A 17,930-nucleotide genomic window follows, 5' to 3' on the forward strand; every position below is an offset into this window, starting at 1 on the left:
CCCAGAGACGACTATTCTGTTTGTTTAATAAATTATTTCACATATTTCTCTGTTCTAGTCATTATTTACTGATTTCTTCTATTTCCATTTCAGTACCACCCGAACAAACTCCTGTAGCCCAGGACTGCTACCGGGGTAATGGGCAGAGCTATCGAGGGACATCATCCACTACTGTCACAGGAAGGAAATGTCAATCTTGGTCATCGATGATACCACACCGGCACCAGAAGACCCCAGCAAACTACCCAAATGCGTACGTCTTTGATTTTTAACCGTTAGAGGAGCAACAGCCAACTTAAATTCCTGTTAAAAGGGCCATGCTTTAAACAAATATCTTAGGACCAAATTTCCTTTGGCTCCAGACTATGAGACAAAATGTCTCAGGCAGCTTGCTTTTGAGCAAAATTTCTGAAAGAAGAGAAGCTAGAGGCTGGCTATCTTTCCTGAGTAGTTTTGCAGAAGCAGGGTGGGAGATATAGAGGGGCTGAGGTCATAGTCGTAAAAAGCTCAGAAGAACAAATGATCAAGAGCTTAGAAATAGCATCATTCCACAGCACCTGCTAAAGATCAGTGTGGTCTTTCAACTATGGAATTTTATCATTTCATCCTCCAGCTCCTGAAGGGGTTTTGTGTTTGTCATTGAGTAATAAATATAAATGTGTATCACCACCAGGTGATAAATGTAAGTATTTTTTCACCTGACCTGTATAGATACATTGGGTCCTGAGCACTAGTGGTCTAAAGGGATACGAGTTACCAGAACATTAGGAGCAAAAGCAAGAAGGCAGATTAGAGTCAGAAAGTATACAGATACTGATAGGCAAAATGGACATACAGATGAACAAAAGCTAGGTCTGGTCAGACCAGCTTTTCTGCGATAAATGGCTGTAAAACATATGGAAAAACCGTTTTCACATGACGGACAACAGACAACACAGGCCTGAGACTTTTCAGAGAAGAAAATAAATTAGAAGAAATTTACAAGTACCCTGGTTTTCTTCCTGGAGATACTTCCTGGACTGCGGTGCAAGGAGATGGAACCAAAGCAGACCACAACAGTCTTGCTAAACTGAGGAGGCAGAGATTGGAGTTGGGGATTAGTGAGGCAGCTTGGATTTAGTAGGCTGGGTAATAATGAGGAAGGATCTGTGCAGAGAAGGAGCTCCAGAAATATGTATAGAGTTCTCCTTAAGTCTCTGGCTGAATATAAAGCTGCAAATGCACAGGGAGAGATTCCACAATGTTAGTGGGACGAAGAACAACTAACAGGGAACAGTGAGATAAACGGAGATTATAGAACTCACACAGCACTAGAAGATTCTGTGTTTGCAGATTTGGGATTCTTACTAGCCAGAGAGGAGAGACTTCATGGGACACCTTGGGCATTCAGTAAGGAATCCAGAAAAGTCACACTTTAGGAGTAGGATTAGTGTATTCCTGGAATAAAGGTTACTCTAGAAAAACACCCTAGCAAAGCTTTAAAGCAATCCTAAAATGATCAAAATGATCTCCAAGTAAATTAACTGTCTGCCAGAAGAAAAGTCAACACTCTTGAGAGGAAAATAACAAAACCAAGCCACTCAGTAATGTGGTATCTATAATGTCTGGCAGAAATTTAAAAATTTCTAGACATGCAAAGATCATTAAATGTGATCCATAATGAGGAGAAAAATCAGTCAATACAGACTCAGAAATGATAGAAATGATGGAATTGGCAGACAAAAAATTCTGAAAGATATTATAATTGTGTTTAAGGATTTAAAGAAGAATGGGAACATAAAAGAATCAAATGGATAATCTAAAGAGAAAGGAAACTATAAAAGAGGCAAATGGAAAAGACAGAACTAAATATATATATATATATATTTAAGAACTAAATATATATATATATTTAAATATATATCTTAAATGAAAAATTCACTGGATGGCTTTACCACCAGGTAGACAATACAGAAGACATTACTGTTACAGTTACATGACATGACATGACATGACATGACATGACATTACAGTAGACATTACTGTTCTAATTTTCTTACACTATCCATGATGCTGCATAACATTAATACACGTTTGAATGTGGTAAGTTAGAGAGGGATATTGTAAATCCTAGAGTAACCCCTGAAAATGAAAACTCAGAGGAATAGATAATAATAAGGATATTCAATTAATCCAAAAGAAAGAAGAAAAGGAGAGAAAAAGAGTAAAGAAGGCATGGTACAAACGGAACATAAATAGAATGATGTTAGACTTAAACCCAGCCATATCAATAAGTATATTAAATATAAAAAGGATAAAACAATGCAATTAGAAGGCAGAGATTGTCAAGTTGAATAAAAACCAAAGCCCAGTTATGGTCTCTTTACAATACATGCTCTTTAAATATAAAGACATAAATAAGTTAAAAATCAAAATATGGAAAATTAATACCATAAAAACACTAATCAAAAGAAAGCTAGAATGGTTTTTAACATCAGACAGACAAAATAAATTTAGGATAAGAAATATACCAGAGATAAAGAGGCCATTTTTGAAGTAAAAAGCGTTAATGATGCTAAAAAGCGTTAACGATGCATTGACCCGATGTTATTAGGGTCAACGATGTGTTGGCCCTAATAACAGGGGTTCAGATGTATGAAGCAAAAACTGACAGAACTAAAGAGAGAAATAGATGCGTCCACAGTTAGAGTTGGAGATTTTCTCACTTCTCTCTCGTATAGTTAAAAATTCTCCCAAAACAATACAGTAGGACAAGTAGATGGAAGATTCAGAGAAGATACAGAAGTTTTGGAGGAAAATATGAACCAATATAACATATGCCCAACTGCAGAATACACATGCAAGTGCACATGGAACATTCACCAAGGTATATCATATGCTTGGCCTTGAAATAAGTCCCAATAAATTTAAAAGGATTAAAATAATATATAGGTGTCTTCTGAGCCAACAGAATTAAATGAGATATAAATAATGAAAAGTTTAGGAAATTCTCAAATACTTGGAAATTAAAGAACACGTTTCTAGATAACCCATGAGTCAAAAAAGAAATCACAAAGGAATTCAGGAATCAGTGGTACTGGCAAAAAGATATACAAATGGAAAAAGGGAGAGTCCGGAAACAGACCCGCAACAAGTATGGTCAGTTGATTTTCAATATACGTGGCGAAGCAATTCAATAGGAAAAGGAAATTTTCCCCCAAATTGTTCTGGAACAACTGAGTGTCCATAAAGGAAAAAAACCCAAAACCTTGACTCCTACCTGCCATGTCAAATTCACTTGAGAAAACTCTTAGACCTGGAAGTAAAGGTTAAAACTAAAGCTGAAATTTAAAGCTTCTAGAAAAAAACATGAGATTATTTTCACAACCTTGGGGAAGGCAAACCATTTTTGGATAGGATCCAGAAAACACTATAAAAAATTATAATTTGGACTTTAATAAAATGAAAACTTTGCTCATCAAAAGTCATTGTTAAGAAAATAGACAAGTCATGGACTGGGAGAAAAATAGTCTCAATCCATATATCTGACAAACGGCTTGTATCTAGAATGTGTAAAGATCCCTTCCACCCACTACTAAGAAGACAAACAACCTAATAAAAAGGGGCAAAAGACTTTAATAGACATTCCACAGGGAAAGATATACAAATGGTCAATAAGCACCTGAAAAAATGTTCAACATTTTAGCCATTACAGAAATAAGAATTATAACCACAATGAGATACTACTAAATACCCAATGGCAATGGCTGTTATTAAAAAGACAGAAAATAAGAAGTGCGCCCAGGACAGGGAGCTGCTACAGCTCTCACACATGTTGGTAGGAATGTCAAATGGAACAACCACTTTGGAAACCAGTCCAACATTTTCCTATAAAGTTAAACGTGCATCTGCCTACAAACCTGCAATTCTATTTGTGAATACTCACCCAAGCGAAATGAAAACATAAGCCCCCAAAAAGATCTACCAGAAAGTTCTTAGCAGCTTTATTCATAAAATAGCCCCAAACTGGAAACCACTTCAGTGGCCATCAATAAGAACCTGAATAATTGGTGGGATATTCATACCATGGAATACTATTCAGAAATAAAAAGGAACAAGCTACTGATACTCTCAAATAACATGGATAAAGCTCAAAAACACTATCCTAAGGAGAGAGTCCATGTATGAGTCCATTCATATGAAGTTCCACAAAAGGCAAAACTAATTTATGGTGAAAGAAATCAATAGTATTTGCGTCTGGGGGGCAGCTGAGACTGATTGAGCAGTGACCCAAGGGAGGTTTCTGGGGCTGATGGAAATGTTCTCTAGCGCACTAGGAGTGTGGGTTATACAGGTATGTGTGTTCATCAAAACTCGTCAAACTACCTTTAAAAAAAAGAGCCGAGTCTGTTTCACATGACAAGCTTTTGAACACATCCAGGGGCTCAGAAACCTGCTAACGGGCTTCCTCAAATTGTGGGCCTGGGCGTGAGACTGTCCCTTGTCTGTCGTACCCACAGACACAGTGTTGTTGGATCCCCATAATACGTGGTATGTTTCAAACTATCTCATAAGCCTCAGGCCGTGGGTCTAAGCTGCAAAGGGGAGTCCAAGGCTGAGACTTCTGAGAGGCTGGGGCAAAGTTCTGGCCCTGGGGATCCAAGTTGCCCAGTGAGCCCCAGGCTTCTCGTCTGCTATGTCCTTATCCCATTGTTTCTGATTCAGCTCCCACAGACCCCGTGGTCTATCCAGATGTCTCCCTTCATCCCTTTGGTCCCACTGTCCTTTAGTCACACCCGCTCCCCTCAGTCCCCGAGTGGCTCCAGCTACAGGGGTCTGGGCTTCCTCCCCGTGTGCCCCAGAATGCACCCTCTGGAAACCTCATCCTGCCTGGGAGCTAGTTTTCCAGGAAGGCTTCCACAAGCCTTCCAAACCCCAAACCCACTTGATCTACCTATGATATTTACAGTAATATTACTGTCATGAGTTTTTGTTTCATTGTAAAATACAATATGAGTAAATAGACTAAGAGAGCTGGCCTGGGAATATCAATATCATCTTGTATGTCAATATCATCTTGTATGTCTTTTCTGCCTTGGATAAATATGTTTTGGTTCCAACTTCCGTAGCCCTATGTACTCACATAGAGAGAGAAAGCCAGAGATACAGATATATTTGTATGTGCCTTAAAAAAAATCTGAAATACATAAAAATCCATATTGGTTATCCCTGGGGAAAGTATTTAACATTCCCAGGGAAAGGAAGACATTCTGATACTTTCTCTTATACATTTATATATGATCTGTTTTTATATGGAGCATATATTACTTCTGATTTTTTTAAAAACAAATTTATTTATTTATTTATTTTTGGCTGCATTGGTTCTTCACTGCTGCGTGCGGGCTTTCTCTAGTGCATCGAGCAGGGGCTACTGTTCGTTGTGGTGCGCGGGCTTCTCACTGCGGTGGCTTCTCTTGTTGCAGAGCATGGGCTCTAGGCATGCGGGCTTCAGTAGTTGTGGCATGTGGGCTCAGTAGTTGTGGCTCACGGGCTCTAAAGCGCAGGCTCAGTAGTTGTGGCGCACGGGCTCAGTTGCTCCACGGCATGTGGGATCTTCCCGGACCAGGGCTCGAACCCGTGTCCCCTGCATTGGCACGCGGATTCTTAACCGCTGCACCACCAGGGAAGTCCCTTGATTTTTTTTAAAATAAAAACTATAACCTATTTTTAAAAACTTACCCACTTTGTTAGAAGTTGAGGACCATCTGTGCTTGTGACATTATAATAATAATCGGTACCTTTGGTACCTTAATGGAAATATTTCAGTCACTTTGTTGTAACAAAATTCAGAGGGTGCTGGGGTGCCCCTGAAGATTCGCTCACCTCTCATGACCTGTACTGTTGTGGAATTTACAGTGGCTTGACAATGAACTACTGCAGAAATCCAGATGCTGATAAAAGCCCTTGGTGTTATACCACTGATCCGAGCGTCAGATGGGAGTTCTGTAACCTGAAGAAATGCTCAGAAACACAAGAGCAGGTCACAAAATCTCCGACTGTTGACCAGGTTCCAAGTATAGAGGATCCTTCTGAAGCAGGTAAGAAGTCTGTGGCCAGACATCTATGTAGTTGGGTATCGGGATGATAAGAGATGGAAAATCTTTGGGATGCAGAGACTTCATTGCTACAGGGAGCTGGAGTGCTGGCTGAGTCTTGCGATATGGAAGGAAGCCTCAGCGTATCACCTGGGGGAGCCAGAGCTGCTCTTGCTGGCATGATGGGGTAGGGCGTTTCTTTAGGATTTGAAAACTAGTTGGTTGTGAGGGATGGATACAATTTTGAGCCTGGGTGGACTGACAGGTTGATGATGGTGGCCGAGATGGGACATTCTAGAAAAGCAGGCCTCTGCCTTTTGCATGGAGGAATAGAAATGACTGATTTGGTTTTGAATGTACAGAGTTAGGAGGGCTAGGAGGACCGTCAGTGATCATCTCCAGCAAACACCTGGCGAAGCAGACATGTAGCTCCAAGGGTTTTGGGGCCTGAGGATAAGAATGCGGTTGTCATCTGAGGTGGGAGACATGAAAATATCACAGTCCTCTCTGTTTCCCTGGCCCTTCGCCCACGTGTAGCTCTAAGTGCTTAGCCCCTGGTCCTGTGGTTGTCAGGTGGCAGGAAGTGCTCTGTACCGCTGCAGGGTAAGGAAACAGAGGGGGCTGATTCTCCCCCTGCCCCGGAATGAAAACTCAGGGGTCCCATGGCTTGTCTGACCACTTTCAGATAATCCAAAATCAGAGAGAAATGACTAAATGAGAACTTGGTTTCAAGTTGAGACCCCCCTCTCCTTCCGGAGGTGGACTTGCCTCCTCCAAGATGCTGGAGAAACCTCACCTACCGTACACCTGTACACCTGTACACCTGTACAGCTGCCATACACACAGGGCCAGCTCATCTCTCCCCACTCTTTCTTGGTGAGACTCTGGGTGCCGTGCTCCAGCTGGGGATCCCTCCTGATAAGTCCTCGCATGGCCTCACGTGATGCCCCACACTTGGTGCGTGAGTAACTCACACACCCTGGTCCTGGCAGACACTGGAGGCTGCCTAGCCCAGCCCTGCTCCTTGACCGGGAAGCCAGCTGGCCCAGCTTTTGCTTTGTGGATTTTCCAATTGGCCATCAGCGCACCGGGCACTGGGTCCCCATAGGTAACACACATCAAGTTCTCTGAGGGGTTCTGCTGAATCCCCCAACCCCGAGGCTTGAGGTGAGGGATGAGTCTGGGGAAGGGGCCTCTAGTCATCTCTTTATTACCTCTTTCATCCCAGAAGGTGAGAACTCACAGCACAGCTCTGGCCCAAATAATATTTTTTATAAAATCCTTTTCAATCCGCACTCTTTCTCTCCATCCTTGTTGAGGTGTTCAAGAATCATCTAACAGCTCATGGTGGCATCTGTGTTACCACTCAGCTTGTTATAAAATTGATTATCTTAGTGTCCTGGCCAAAGTTCCCATTCTAACATCTCGGCTTGTGATTATTTCTGAGCCAATAGCATTTCTGGTAACTTGTCAAAATCAGCAGAGCTCACTGAAGTCTTCAGCGCTCCTGTGTTCTGAAGGATGTGACCACAGTCTGTCCTGAGAGAAACCTAGCACTGCTGCATTTGTTCCTTGTCACCCGGGTCTGTGTAATGACAGGAGACCACCATTCTCTCTTCCCTACAGACTGCATGTTCGGGACTGGTAAAGGATACCGGGGCAAGAAGGCGACCACGGTGGCCGGTGTCCCCTGCCAGGAGTGGGCTGCCCAGGAGCCCCACAAACACAACATTTTCACTCCAGAGGCAAACCCACGGGCAGGTTTGGAAAAAAATGTAAGCCATTTGGATTTGGACTCTATTTTGCCTTTTGTTGACCAGTCTTTGCAAACTGAATTGATCCTCTGTTACAGAAAGTCAGCCTGACTGAGCTTCGGTGTGGGGTGGAGAGGAAGATATGAGAGAGATTCCAGGGGACCAAGCGTAGGATCTGACCGGCCTCAGTGTGGGAGGGAGAGTTAGCACGGGCAAGCCAACCTCCCTGCTTCTTATCACTTCCACGTGTGACATTTCCTGTCTGCTTTTGTTACTGGTTTATGGTTTCCAGTGATCAAAGATGACCTTCATGACATTGTAGTTGGATTTTTCTAGAAAAAACTTGGATGCATAATTAGGACTCCACTAGGATTTCCCCTAGTCCCGCACATTCTCTGGGGTGGTTTCCTTTGGGGTATAGGTGTGTAGAGGGAAGGAAAAGGAAGACACAGTCTTTCCACAGCTGACCCACAGAGGGTGCCCATGCCAGGGGAATAAGCAACTCTGAAGCAACAGCAAACAGGCGCCATCAAGCAGAAGATTGACATGAGCAAGGGACAAGACGAGTCGTCCACGTCCACAGTCCCCTACTGCTGGGTCCCTACGGTCCCCACGGACACAGGCTGCTGAGGGGGGAGGCCCCTTTATACAGTCTCTACCTCAAGACCCCTCAGGGTCTTCACCCCTTCCCCAGGGGAGTGGCCTCAAGGTTGGAGCTCCTTTTGAACGAGGAGAAGTGACTGATGGCATTCTGTGAGTCAGAGGCTTGATAAGCATCCTGAAATGATAACTTTGCCTGCCTCCCCACCAAAGGAACACTAACCCTTCATCTTCTAAGGACAGCAGTAAAACCAGTGTCTGTGCCTCATGTGACATTCTCTGCCCTCTCCTGCCCCGGTGTGTGCCATCCCCTACATGCCTGCCTCTTTTTCCAGTACTGCCGTAATCCTGATGGGGATATCAATGGTCCCTGGTGCTACACGACAAATCCAAGGAAACTTTTTGACTACTGTGATGTCCCTCAGTGTGGTAAGCTTCTTTCTTTTTTGGAAGGAAATGACTTCTAAATAAATGCAGCATCACCTGGTCTTAGATCTGCAAGACAAGAGTTTGGGCTGAGCGCTTCTGGGCAAGAGAGGGTTCCCTCTCCTTGGGAGCCCTCTTTTCATCCTGGGCCTCTTGAATCTGTCCTACTCGTGGCCCCCTTTGTTAGGCACCGCCCCCTCCTCTGACTCCGTAAATAAAATAAATGCAAAATCCTCCAAAAGAGCAAATTCAGAGGTGATCTAATCAGCCTTCAGACAGTCCACTGAACTCTCCAGTGTCTGGGGTGGGAGGCACGAAGCACAAATTTAGAGTCACCCAGGTAGGAAACTCTCTCTTTCAGCAGCTGAGAAGAAAGAAAGAAAGTACAAACAGCAGGAAACTGCTAAACATACAACATACATTGTAAGCCTATAAACTGTCATCCTAAGAATTCAATGAAAAGTAACACAGCTCTTTACAAAGCCCCAACTTTCTTTACCCTAAGATGACTATGCATTAGCCGTGCATTAGCCAGATAACTTAGAGGAAGCTTGCTGGGTTCTTTCCTCATTTCTCTGAGACTTTTCTAGGGAGTGAGAAGCTTGGATCAGCGAAAGGGGAGCTGAAGTTAGTTCTGAAAAGTTTGGGGTAACAAATCCATAGATAGGTAACAAATCCATAGATAGGACTTTTCTAGGGAGTGAGAAGCTTGGACCAGGGAAAGGGGAGTTGATGTTAGTTCTGAAAAGTCTGGGGTCACAAATCCATAGATAGATAGATAGATAGATAGATAGATAGTTAGAGGTAACGAATCCATAGATAGGTCTGGAGAACAATGTAAACCACTTTGATTTGGACCCTATTTTACTTTCTGCTGACCCATCTTTGCAAACACCATCTGTCCTGGTTCCCGCTAATCAATCAGCCTGGACTTCTCCTTTGCACCGTTTGATGGCATCTGCTTGTGTCAGCCACATAGGGGGCAGGCTGGAGCAGAGAAGTTGCTGCTGCAAAGCCACTTAAGTCCACGTCCGGAGATGGTTTGGGAGGCAGTTTGGGGAAGGGGTTGAGAGCTCCGGAGCCACACTGTCGGGCTTCGCTTTTGGGCCACTGCTGGGTAGAGCAGGGGGAGGAGGGAGAGGTCAGGGTGACAGGAAAGATTCTACTTGGCTGCTGCCCTTGTGCTCTCTGGACTCAGGGGGAATTTGTAGCTGACTCGTTCTCCGGGGTGTGTGTGTGCTCTGCACAAGCTCTCTCGGTGGCCCTCCATCGGAGAGTCCCGGGTGGGGTTAGCGCCTCCCTTTCCGCCCCTTCCTCCCACCCTTCAGCTTTTTGGTACCCCACTGCCTCTACCGCGCGGACTCGCTATCCTGGACAGGCTGCCTACGTGGCACGATTGCCTTTAACTTGTATAGCTTGACAGTCCCGCCCCGGCCTCTACAGCTGTGCCTGGGATTCATGCAACTCTCATTCCCACTGAAGGGAAGTACAGTAACGTCCCAGGGGCAGCCCTCAGTCACCACCAGACACTATGAGCTTCTCAAGTGTGAGGCAGGCCTGGGTATCCTTCCGCAGGAAATATGTCTCAAGATCAGACCTCGTGGTGTGATAACGTGCCCACATCATGAGGAAGCGGGGACCTCACAGGCCACTGGAACAGCCCTCTCTCCATCCTTTCTTCTTTCTTCCATGTCTAAGAACCTGATTCTTTTCCATCCTTGACTTGGGTAAGGGTACCAGCATTGTAGAAGAGGCTATTTGCCTTGAAGTCTGCAGATGGAGGTTTACCGTACACATCCCCGGGCATCTTTGGGACCTCTGTTGAATCTTCCAGTGTAACATCTTTTTACATACCCACCCATCAGAAGGTAAAGATTACAAACCTCAGCTGTTTCCTTCTTTCTAGTGCTTAGAGCAATGCCTAGTACATGCCAGGCACTACGTATATATATTTGAATACATATTTGCTAAATGAGTAAATTCAGCAAATATGTATTCAAATAAATGAACGAAATCTCAAATCACAGTTCCTCCAACATGTCAGGTCGGTGCTTAAAAGGGTGACTATCCCAGGTTAAGGGTACTTTCTGTGTGTGTGCTTGTATGGCTTTTGATACGTTTATTCAGATTTTTCAGAATATGAAATCTCTTTGAAGTACGACTTTTGTTTTTTTAGGTTATTTTCATTTTCTCTGTTTTTTAAAAAAAAATTTCTATTGCTTATTCCTGGGAGATTTTGGATTTCCTTTATTTAAGTGAGAAATTTCCTAATAGCAATTTTCCTTAAAATTTCCAAACTTTACATTGTCTGTAATTCACATGGAAAACATCTTTAAAATGAAAAAGTAACACTGATTAACTTTTTAGGCTACACGTAAACTTCTTTAAGCAACTCACCTGAAAAATTTGTGTAAATATTCTGTGTTATTAAAACAATGGCACCATGCAAATTGCACATAAGTAATAGCATAAGTAAAACAATTTGAAATCAGAACTATATTCTATTCAGCCCAGTATTCTGCTTCTCAATTTTATCTAGGGATTGTGTTGTTTTTCTCTTTAATATTAACTTCAAAAATTGAAAGATGCCCATTTTAAACATAATTTTATTTATTTATATTCATTTATTTTAAATTGTAAGTTTTTGTTAATTGGTTTTAACAAGTCATTTCAATTCCACCAACACTAACAGTACAAATAATAAGTAATTAAAAATAAATAGAACTTCAGTTTTGTTTTGAATACTAAGACCAGGGTACCATAATATCTGTAGTTATTCTTTTCTTAGTCCATTTCTGTGAGTCTATTCTGTGTAAGACACAGTAAGAGAAATTAAGGTCAGTGTTAGAGAGTAGGATTTCATTATATTGCATGCTTCTTTAAAAAAAAAAAACAAAAAAAACTTCTGTATATAGATTCTCAGAATAGGCCAAGCCAATTGGAAAGGTATTTGGAAAATTCAGATTCCAGATCCACTAGAGGATAGAATCTCTTGGTTGATTAAGAGCAAAAAATTTCTCCTTGTAATATTATTATTACCAATGATTTATGCTTCTATTTTTGAAGATCTTAAAGGGCTCCAGACAACGGAGAAGCCCTTTATGAATACCTTGTGTAGCCCCTGAACTGTTCTAGACATTAGTAAGTGGCACCAACCAGAGATGGAGCATTAACCCTAATCTCCAGGAACCCTGCAGGCCAGGTGGAGAGAGAAAGCAGGTGGGAGAATGAATAGAGAGAAAGGCAAGTGAGTGGAAGTCATCCCCGTGGCATTGGGTTAGTCTTGGGAGGCTCCCTGGAAGAGCCGTCCTGAAACTGGCTGAGAGAAGGCATTATTTCAGTTTAAGATTGTTATCCTTGCTACACACACACACACACACACACACACACGTGCACACACAGAGATTCACATTTTAAAAATACTCTTAGTGCCTTTCAATGGGGATGACAATTATGGTTTTCAGTAAACTTTACATGGTTCAGATGATGATGGTGACGATGATTCACTCTCTAGATATATCACATCAAGTCAGAATAACAATTTGTGTCAGTCAAGCTCCTCTCCAAAAAGCTCTCATTCTAATGCCTAACTCTTCCCAATTTATTTAATCACTTCCTTAAGAAAGCAGTAAAAAAAAAAAAAAAAAAAAAAGTACTTATATTTTCTTGAAAGGAGAGGGTTCTATGTTGTCCCCTACCACTTTTGAAACTTAGAAAAAATACTCCAAAAGACGTTTATGATTTTACTATTTAGTTTGGGCTTTGGGATGTCAAAAATTCAGTGCTTCGGCCACGAGCCATGAATTTATCATGAGTTGCTCTCTTTCATGTCTTCAAATGCAAATTTTTCCCACTTTGTGCCACAGTTTCCTCTTCATTTGATTGTGGAAAGCCCCAGGTGGAGCCGAAGAAGTGTCCCGGAAGGGTTGTAGGTGGGTGCGTGGCCATCCCACACTCCTGGCCCTGGCAAGTCAGCCTTCGAAAAAGGTAACACCATTTCCAGAAACAGTGTATTCCATCCTCCTGTGTACTCCTTGCAAAACCTTTCTACATTCACACTAAGTCCACATACCCTCAGTATCAGTACCTGCCTCTAAGTTCTGCAAAGGAGTAAGGAAAACTATAAAAAATTTTTTCTATGTTTTTTAATTGAGGTATAGTTGCTGTACAATGTAAGTTACAGTTGTACAATATAGTGATTCACCATTTTTAAAGGTTATACTCCATTTATAGTTATTATAAAATATTGGCTCTATTCCCCGTGTAGTACAATATATTCTTGTAGCTTATTTTATACCTGATAGTTTGAACTTCTTACTCCTCACCCCTATATAGCCCCTCCTCCCTTCCTTCTCCCCACTGGTAACCACTAGTTTGTTCTCTGTATCTGTGAGTCTGCTTCTTTTTTTTTGTTATATTCTTTTCTATGTTCTTCAGTTTGAAAACAGTCAGAATTAGAACCTTTTTTTTTTTGATCTGGGCAGCTATCATCAAAATTGATAAATGTAGCAATTTACACTAAGTTCCAATATTGCTGAAAAAGTATGGAAGATACCTTGAGGGTTTAGATGGATACCCACTGGTACTTTGTAAAATGAAGAGAAAGGGATATTTTTAGAAATGCGACACCTGGAGGGGGAGGGTAAAGATTAAATTATCTATAATATATCACAGATACAGAGTCTCTTTTTTTTTTTCTTTCTTTCTTTCCTTCCTTCCTGCCACAGTTTTGTGAACTACTGAATTTAATCAAAGGGTGCTTACCCATTTGCAAAACGCATCTTCTTCAGTGAAGGGTAGCTCAGGATCGCCATAATTTAAGAGTGATCAGTCCCCATCCTACATGACCCAGAAGGTTCAGGTTATCTTTCAGTGGCGGTCGCCTTTAATAAGTCCGTTTTGCTGGGTGTCTCTTCGAAGCACACGCGGGAAACAGGCTGATCTGCTTGTTGATGTTGCAACCAGTGCGCATGTGCCCAACGGCTGTGCTCAGTCGTCTTCCTTCTTTTCGCTTGTGAGATGCTATCGATGAATGAAAATGGTCTATTTCATTCCCTGGTTGAGTTGGCTTTTCTTTTATTTGTTTCATCATTTAGTAACTGCTTGAGATACAGAGCCTTCACCTTTCACGTATCTCATATTCCCTCTTTCCCAAGATGCGCTGTGGTCTATTTCCAGATTGATAATTGCCTTGCTGGTTATTCACTTACTATTTGTGTCCCTTTCATTATGATGGGCTTCGGAGCGGCTCACACAAATTTTATGAGCAATCCCGTGCCTAAGCAGTCCTATAAAGTAAATGATTTAGGGGACATTCCCCCCAGAGCGAACTTTCTCAGGTAAAATTAGCAGATGCCCGTGAATCACGGCGACTCAGGATCCCATTTTGGTTCCCTGAAGAATGACTCATCGGGTCTTGCATAGATCTTGTCAAAAAGAAGTGAAAGAGACCTCAAGGAGCTGGAGTCCAGGGCCAAAGGGTCAAAGCCATGGGCGTGGACCTCCCGTTGGGGTCGTGTGGCTTTGCTGGGCCTCACCCGAGCGCCAGCCACTTTCCAGGGTGGTGTAGTGACCTCCTGAGAACCCACCACAGGAGCACAATTCAAAGCTCCCACCATCCTGATGACGGGCTGGTCACCTTGTCCTCTGGGAACGTCAGCGATATCACAACAGACTGAGCACTACTTCCGGCTTTCTGTAGAATAAATCATCAGGTTTGAACTAAAATCCTGGCACGTTTTCCTTCCAGATTTCCTTCTAGAAACCACTTCTGTGGAGGCACTTTAATATCCCCAGAGTGGGTGTTGACTGCTGCCCACTGCTTGGACAGGTATGTTTAGGGGACCCCTGACCCAAAGCCTTACTTGTCTTAAAGACTTCCGCCTCCCCGTCTCTCCTCTCCTTCCTCTTCTCTCCTCCCCTCGCCCCTCCCCTGTCCCATCCCCTTCCTTCCCTCCTTCCTTTCATGGCAGTGACACTGGGGACCAGGGAGTGGATGAGAAGGGCCTGAGGCAGAATTGCCAGGGCCATTGGATGAGAGAGGAGGAGGTATTTCCAGAGAGAAATGAAGAAGACAGACCCGTATCTGTCCTGCGCCGACTTCAGCGTTGGCGTCATTCTTCCTCTGTGGTCAGGCCAAAAGCAGCCCTGAGAACATTCCTTAACAGCCAGGTTCAGATAAACCGTGAACTTGTTTCTTGCCACTCAGAGGTCTCTGAGTGTAGGTAGCCTAGTGGGGAGAAGACGCAGTGTTTGTGGCTCAGGAGGGCACCCGATGAAGGGCTGGCCCAGATTTTGCTCCTAAGGTTGCTGTCTTCTCTAGCTTCTCAGGACCGGCATCATACAAGGTCGTCCTGGGCGCACACCAAGAGACCGCCGTTGAAGACAGTGTCCAGGAAATACAAGTGGCCAAGCTGTTCCCGGGGCCCACTCGGGCAGACATCGCCTTGCTCAAGCTGAGCAGGTACTGGCTCGCCCGTGACTTTCACCCTGTGAGCAGTGAGAACGTCTGCTCACCGCTGGGTTTATGAGCCGTAAGAGAGTTGTATGTGGGCAGCCCCGTCTAGGACCCCAAAGGCACGGGGCTTTGGGACAGGCATTGACCTTCAAGTGAGAAAACCTGGGCTCAGCCCCACCTGCCTCTTACTAGCCGTGGTCATGACAAAAGCACCAGGACTCAAGTTTCCTCTTGCGGAAAAAGAGTGAGTTGAAACATGAGGTACAGGTTACCCCTCAAAGTCTCTCACTTAATGTTCCCCAGTCAGCTAATATACATTCATAATCAGAGAATTATTCAATTACTCCAGGTTGACACTCTCTTTTCAACATAATAATATATTTGGGGGATCAAATGGGATTATGTATATTTCGAAGCGATTTATAAAAGGCGATGTAAACACACACACACACTCACAATTCACAAGTGCAAATTCTCCTTCTTCCTATCTCTGGTTTTATGTTTCCTGTTGAAATGGTGTTTTATTAAGTCTGACAAAATGATCAATTTGTTAACGTCATTTAAAGTTAGCAGTATTTGGAAATAGGTCACAAGGGAGACAGCTAAATAAACAGACAGCTATTTTGAGAATAGGCACATTTGGGACAGTCAACAAGGCATGCAGAGCCCATCAGCCATGCATGATGGGTTCCAGATGACAGTGGGACAACGGTGACAGTGACGAGGATGGCCAGGCCAGCGGTCAAGAGTCTGAGTGGGGCTTGCTGGGTCTGGACAGAAACACTTCACAAGTTTTCTGGGTCAGTAAACTGAGGAGTGACTCCCTGGGATATTTGGACACTCTGGAAAGGAAAGAAAGGGCCTTATTGGCTTAGCCTAAAAAAGGAGCTGATTCTCTTTTCTCCATGGTCCCCTGGGGCCATCAGGAAAGCTCTGATCCTCGAACAAGTAATTTAGTAAACTTGGGGTTCTCGATGTGTTCTCTGATAGACTGATACGTTTGAGCTTTCGGGTACCCACTCCCAGGCTCCCCAAACCCCAAGAGTCTCAGGCATTGGCGTTCCACGAGGGGAACCTATACAGTGATGACTGTGGTCCACTCCATGTGAGACGCTAGGTCTATTCTGGTGACTCTGAGAGGGTGTGTCTGCTTCAAAGTTGCAGGCAATGATGATTCTTAATCAGAATCAGCCACTTCTCATCTTCAATGGGTTTTCCTCTTGAATTTACTAAAATAGAATCAAGTCTAAAAATCAAAGTTCTAATATTTGATTCTCTGGAACTCTAATGTGAAAGTTTTTGGAAAACAATACTACTTTGCTTATGCAAGGTGCTTACTTCTAATCCTCTTTTATTTGGTATCTTGCATTATATTGGATTCTTACAGCCATGGTGTTGTAACATTTATGGGTGAGGAATCTGAGGACCCCAAAGATGGAGCAGTTTGCTCCTAGTGGCACAAGGTACTTGCTATTTATTATTAAAGCCCTGTGATTGTATTTCAGCTGGATGGTCCACCTACTGACTGAAGCCCTCTTAACTTCATCTAGAAGTGTACACCTGGTATAAAACTCCCATAGTGCAAGAATAGACATAAAAAGTCATTGTCATCTCTATTCCCACCTCTAGTTTCTTGTCCACAACTGGTGCCTTTAAAACAAAATGCTCTATTTTTTTTTTTTTTGACTCATAAGATACTACAGGCAAATGTGAGGATGAAAAGTTGTTTTCTACATTGCGCTGTGTCAGTGAAGCAAGGAAGAAATACCAGCTCAGAGCGTTCTGGGGCTCTGGGGCAGGTGGGATCTTGTGACCAACAGATGAATGGCAGAAGTCTCCTAGCAGGGCAGTCAAATGTAACTTTTGATGTTTTCCTTTCAGCCCTGCCATCATCACCGAAAAGGTAATCCCAGCTTGTCTGCCATCCCCGAATTATGTGGTCGCGGACCGGACAGTATGTTACATCACTGGCTGGGGAGAAACCCAAGGTAAGATAAATTCTGTGACTCACATGATGAACTGGTTCTGACCTGCAACCTACATGAGAAAATGAGCATGTGTACCGATTTCTATCAGTGAGTGAGGTCCACTCCCTTCCTGACTTTGTCTGGACACCTGCCTCCATCTCTATAATCAGTCATCAAGGGACATGGATGAGGGGAAGGGTAGTGTTTCCTTGAGACTCTGACCCCAAAAATCCAAGGTTAATATTGTGTCCCCAGGTAAGTAGGGTTTTGACACAAGCTACAAATTAAGGGTGTTAGATTGTCGTTCATGTGAATGAAGCACACAGAGTTCCCAAACACGGTGCAAATCAACAACAAAAATTATAGTTACACTAGTCTCCCCAAATACCCACTTGCCTGGGTCTGTGTGGAGACGTTGTTGGGGGTAGGGCAGACTGCCAGCAGGGGAAAGAAAGAAAGGTCCCAATTCTAGGATGGTATTTGGTATTGGCTGACGGGGTGAGGATGAGAGAGGAAACGTTTATGCAGGATCCTGGATGAGCAGCTGTACTATATTTTGCGAATCCCGCCTTCTCTTTGCAGTATGCCCTGCATTACATTATAATAAAAATTATTATTATATCCTTCAGACTCGGGCCTAGGAACATTATAA

At 43.2% G+C, this 17,930-nt stretch overlaps 1 protein-coding gene across 2 annotated transcripts in view; it reads left to right on the plus strand.

Annotated features, from left to right (window-relative positions):
- Positions 1 to 17,930, plus strand: part of PLG (plasminogen) — a 42,627-nt gene that overhangs the window by 20,583 nt on the left and 4,114 nt on the right. The window contains exons 10-17 of one of the 2 annotated variants that reach the window (XM_068550786.1): positions 94 to 253; positions 5,896 to 6,077; positions 7,701 to 7,849; positions 8,764 to 8,857; positions 12,721 to 12,841; positions 14,604 to 14,684; positions 15,177 to 15,317; positions 17,193 to 17,299. In XM_068550786.1, the coding sequence (XP_068406887.1) occupies positions 94 to 253; positions 5,896 to 6,077; positions 7,701 to 7,849; positions 8,764 to 8,857; positions 12,721 to 12,841; positions 14,604 to 14,684; positions 15,177 to 15,317; positions 17,193 to 17,299 (1,035 nt within the window). The remainder of the gene's footprint in view (positions 1 to 93; positions 254 to 5,895; positions 6,078 to 7,700; positions 7,850 to 8,763; positions 8,858 to 12,720; positions 12,842 to 14,603; positions 14,685 to 15,176; positions 15,318 to 17,192; positions 17,300 to 17,930) is intronic. The other variant, XM_068550787.1, reaches the window with a different exon arrangement.

This window comes from Eschrichtius robustus, chromosome 9 (assembly GCF_028021215.1).
Source record: "Eschrichtius robustus isolate mEscRob2 chromosome 9, mEscRob2.pri, whole genome shotgun sequence".
Classification (NCBI taxonomy): Eukaryota; Metazoa; Chordata; class Mammalia; order Artiodactyla; family Eschrichtiidae; genus Eschrichtius; species Eschrichtius robustus.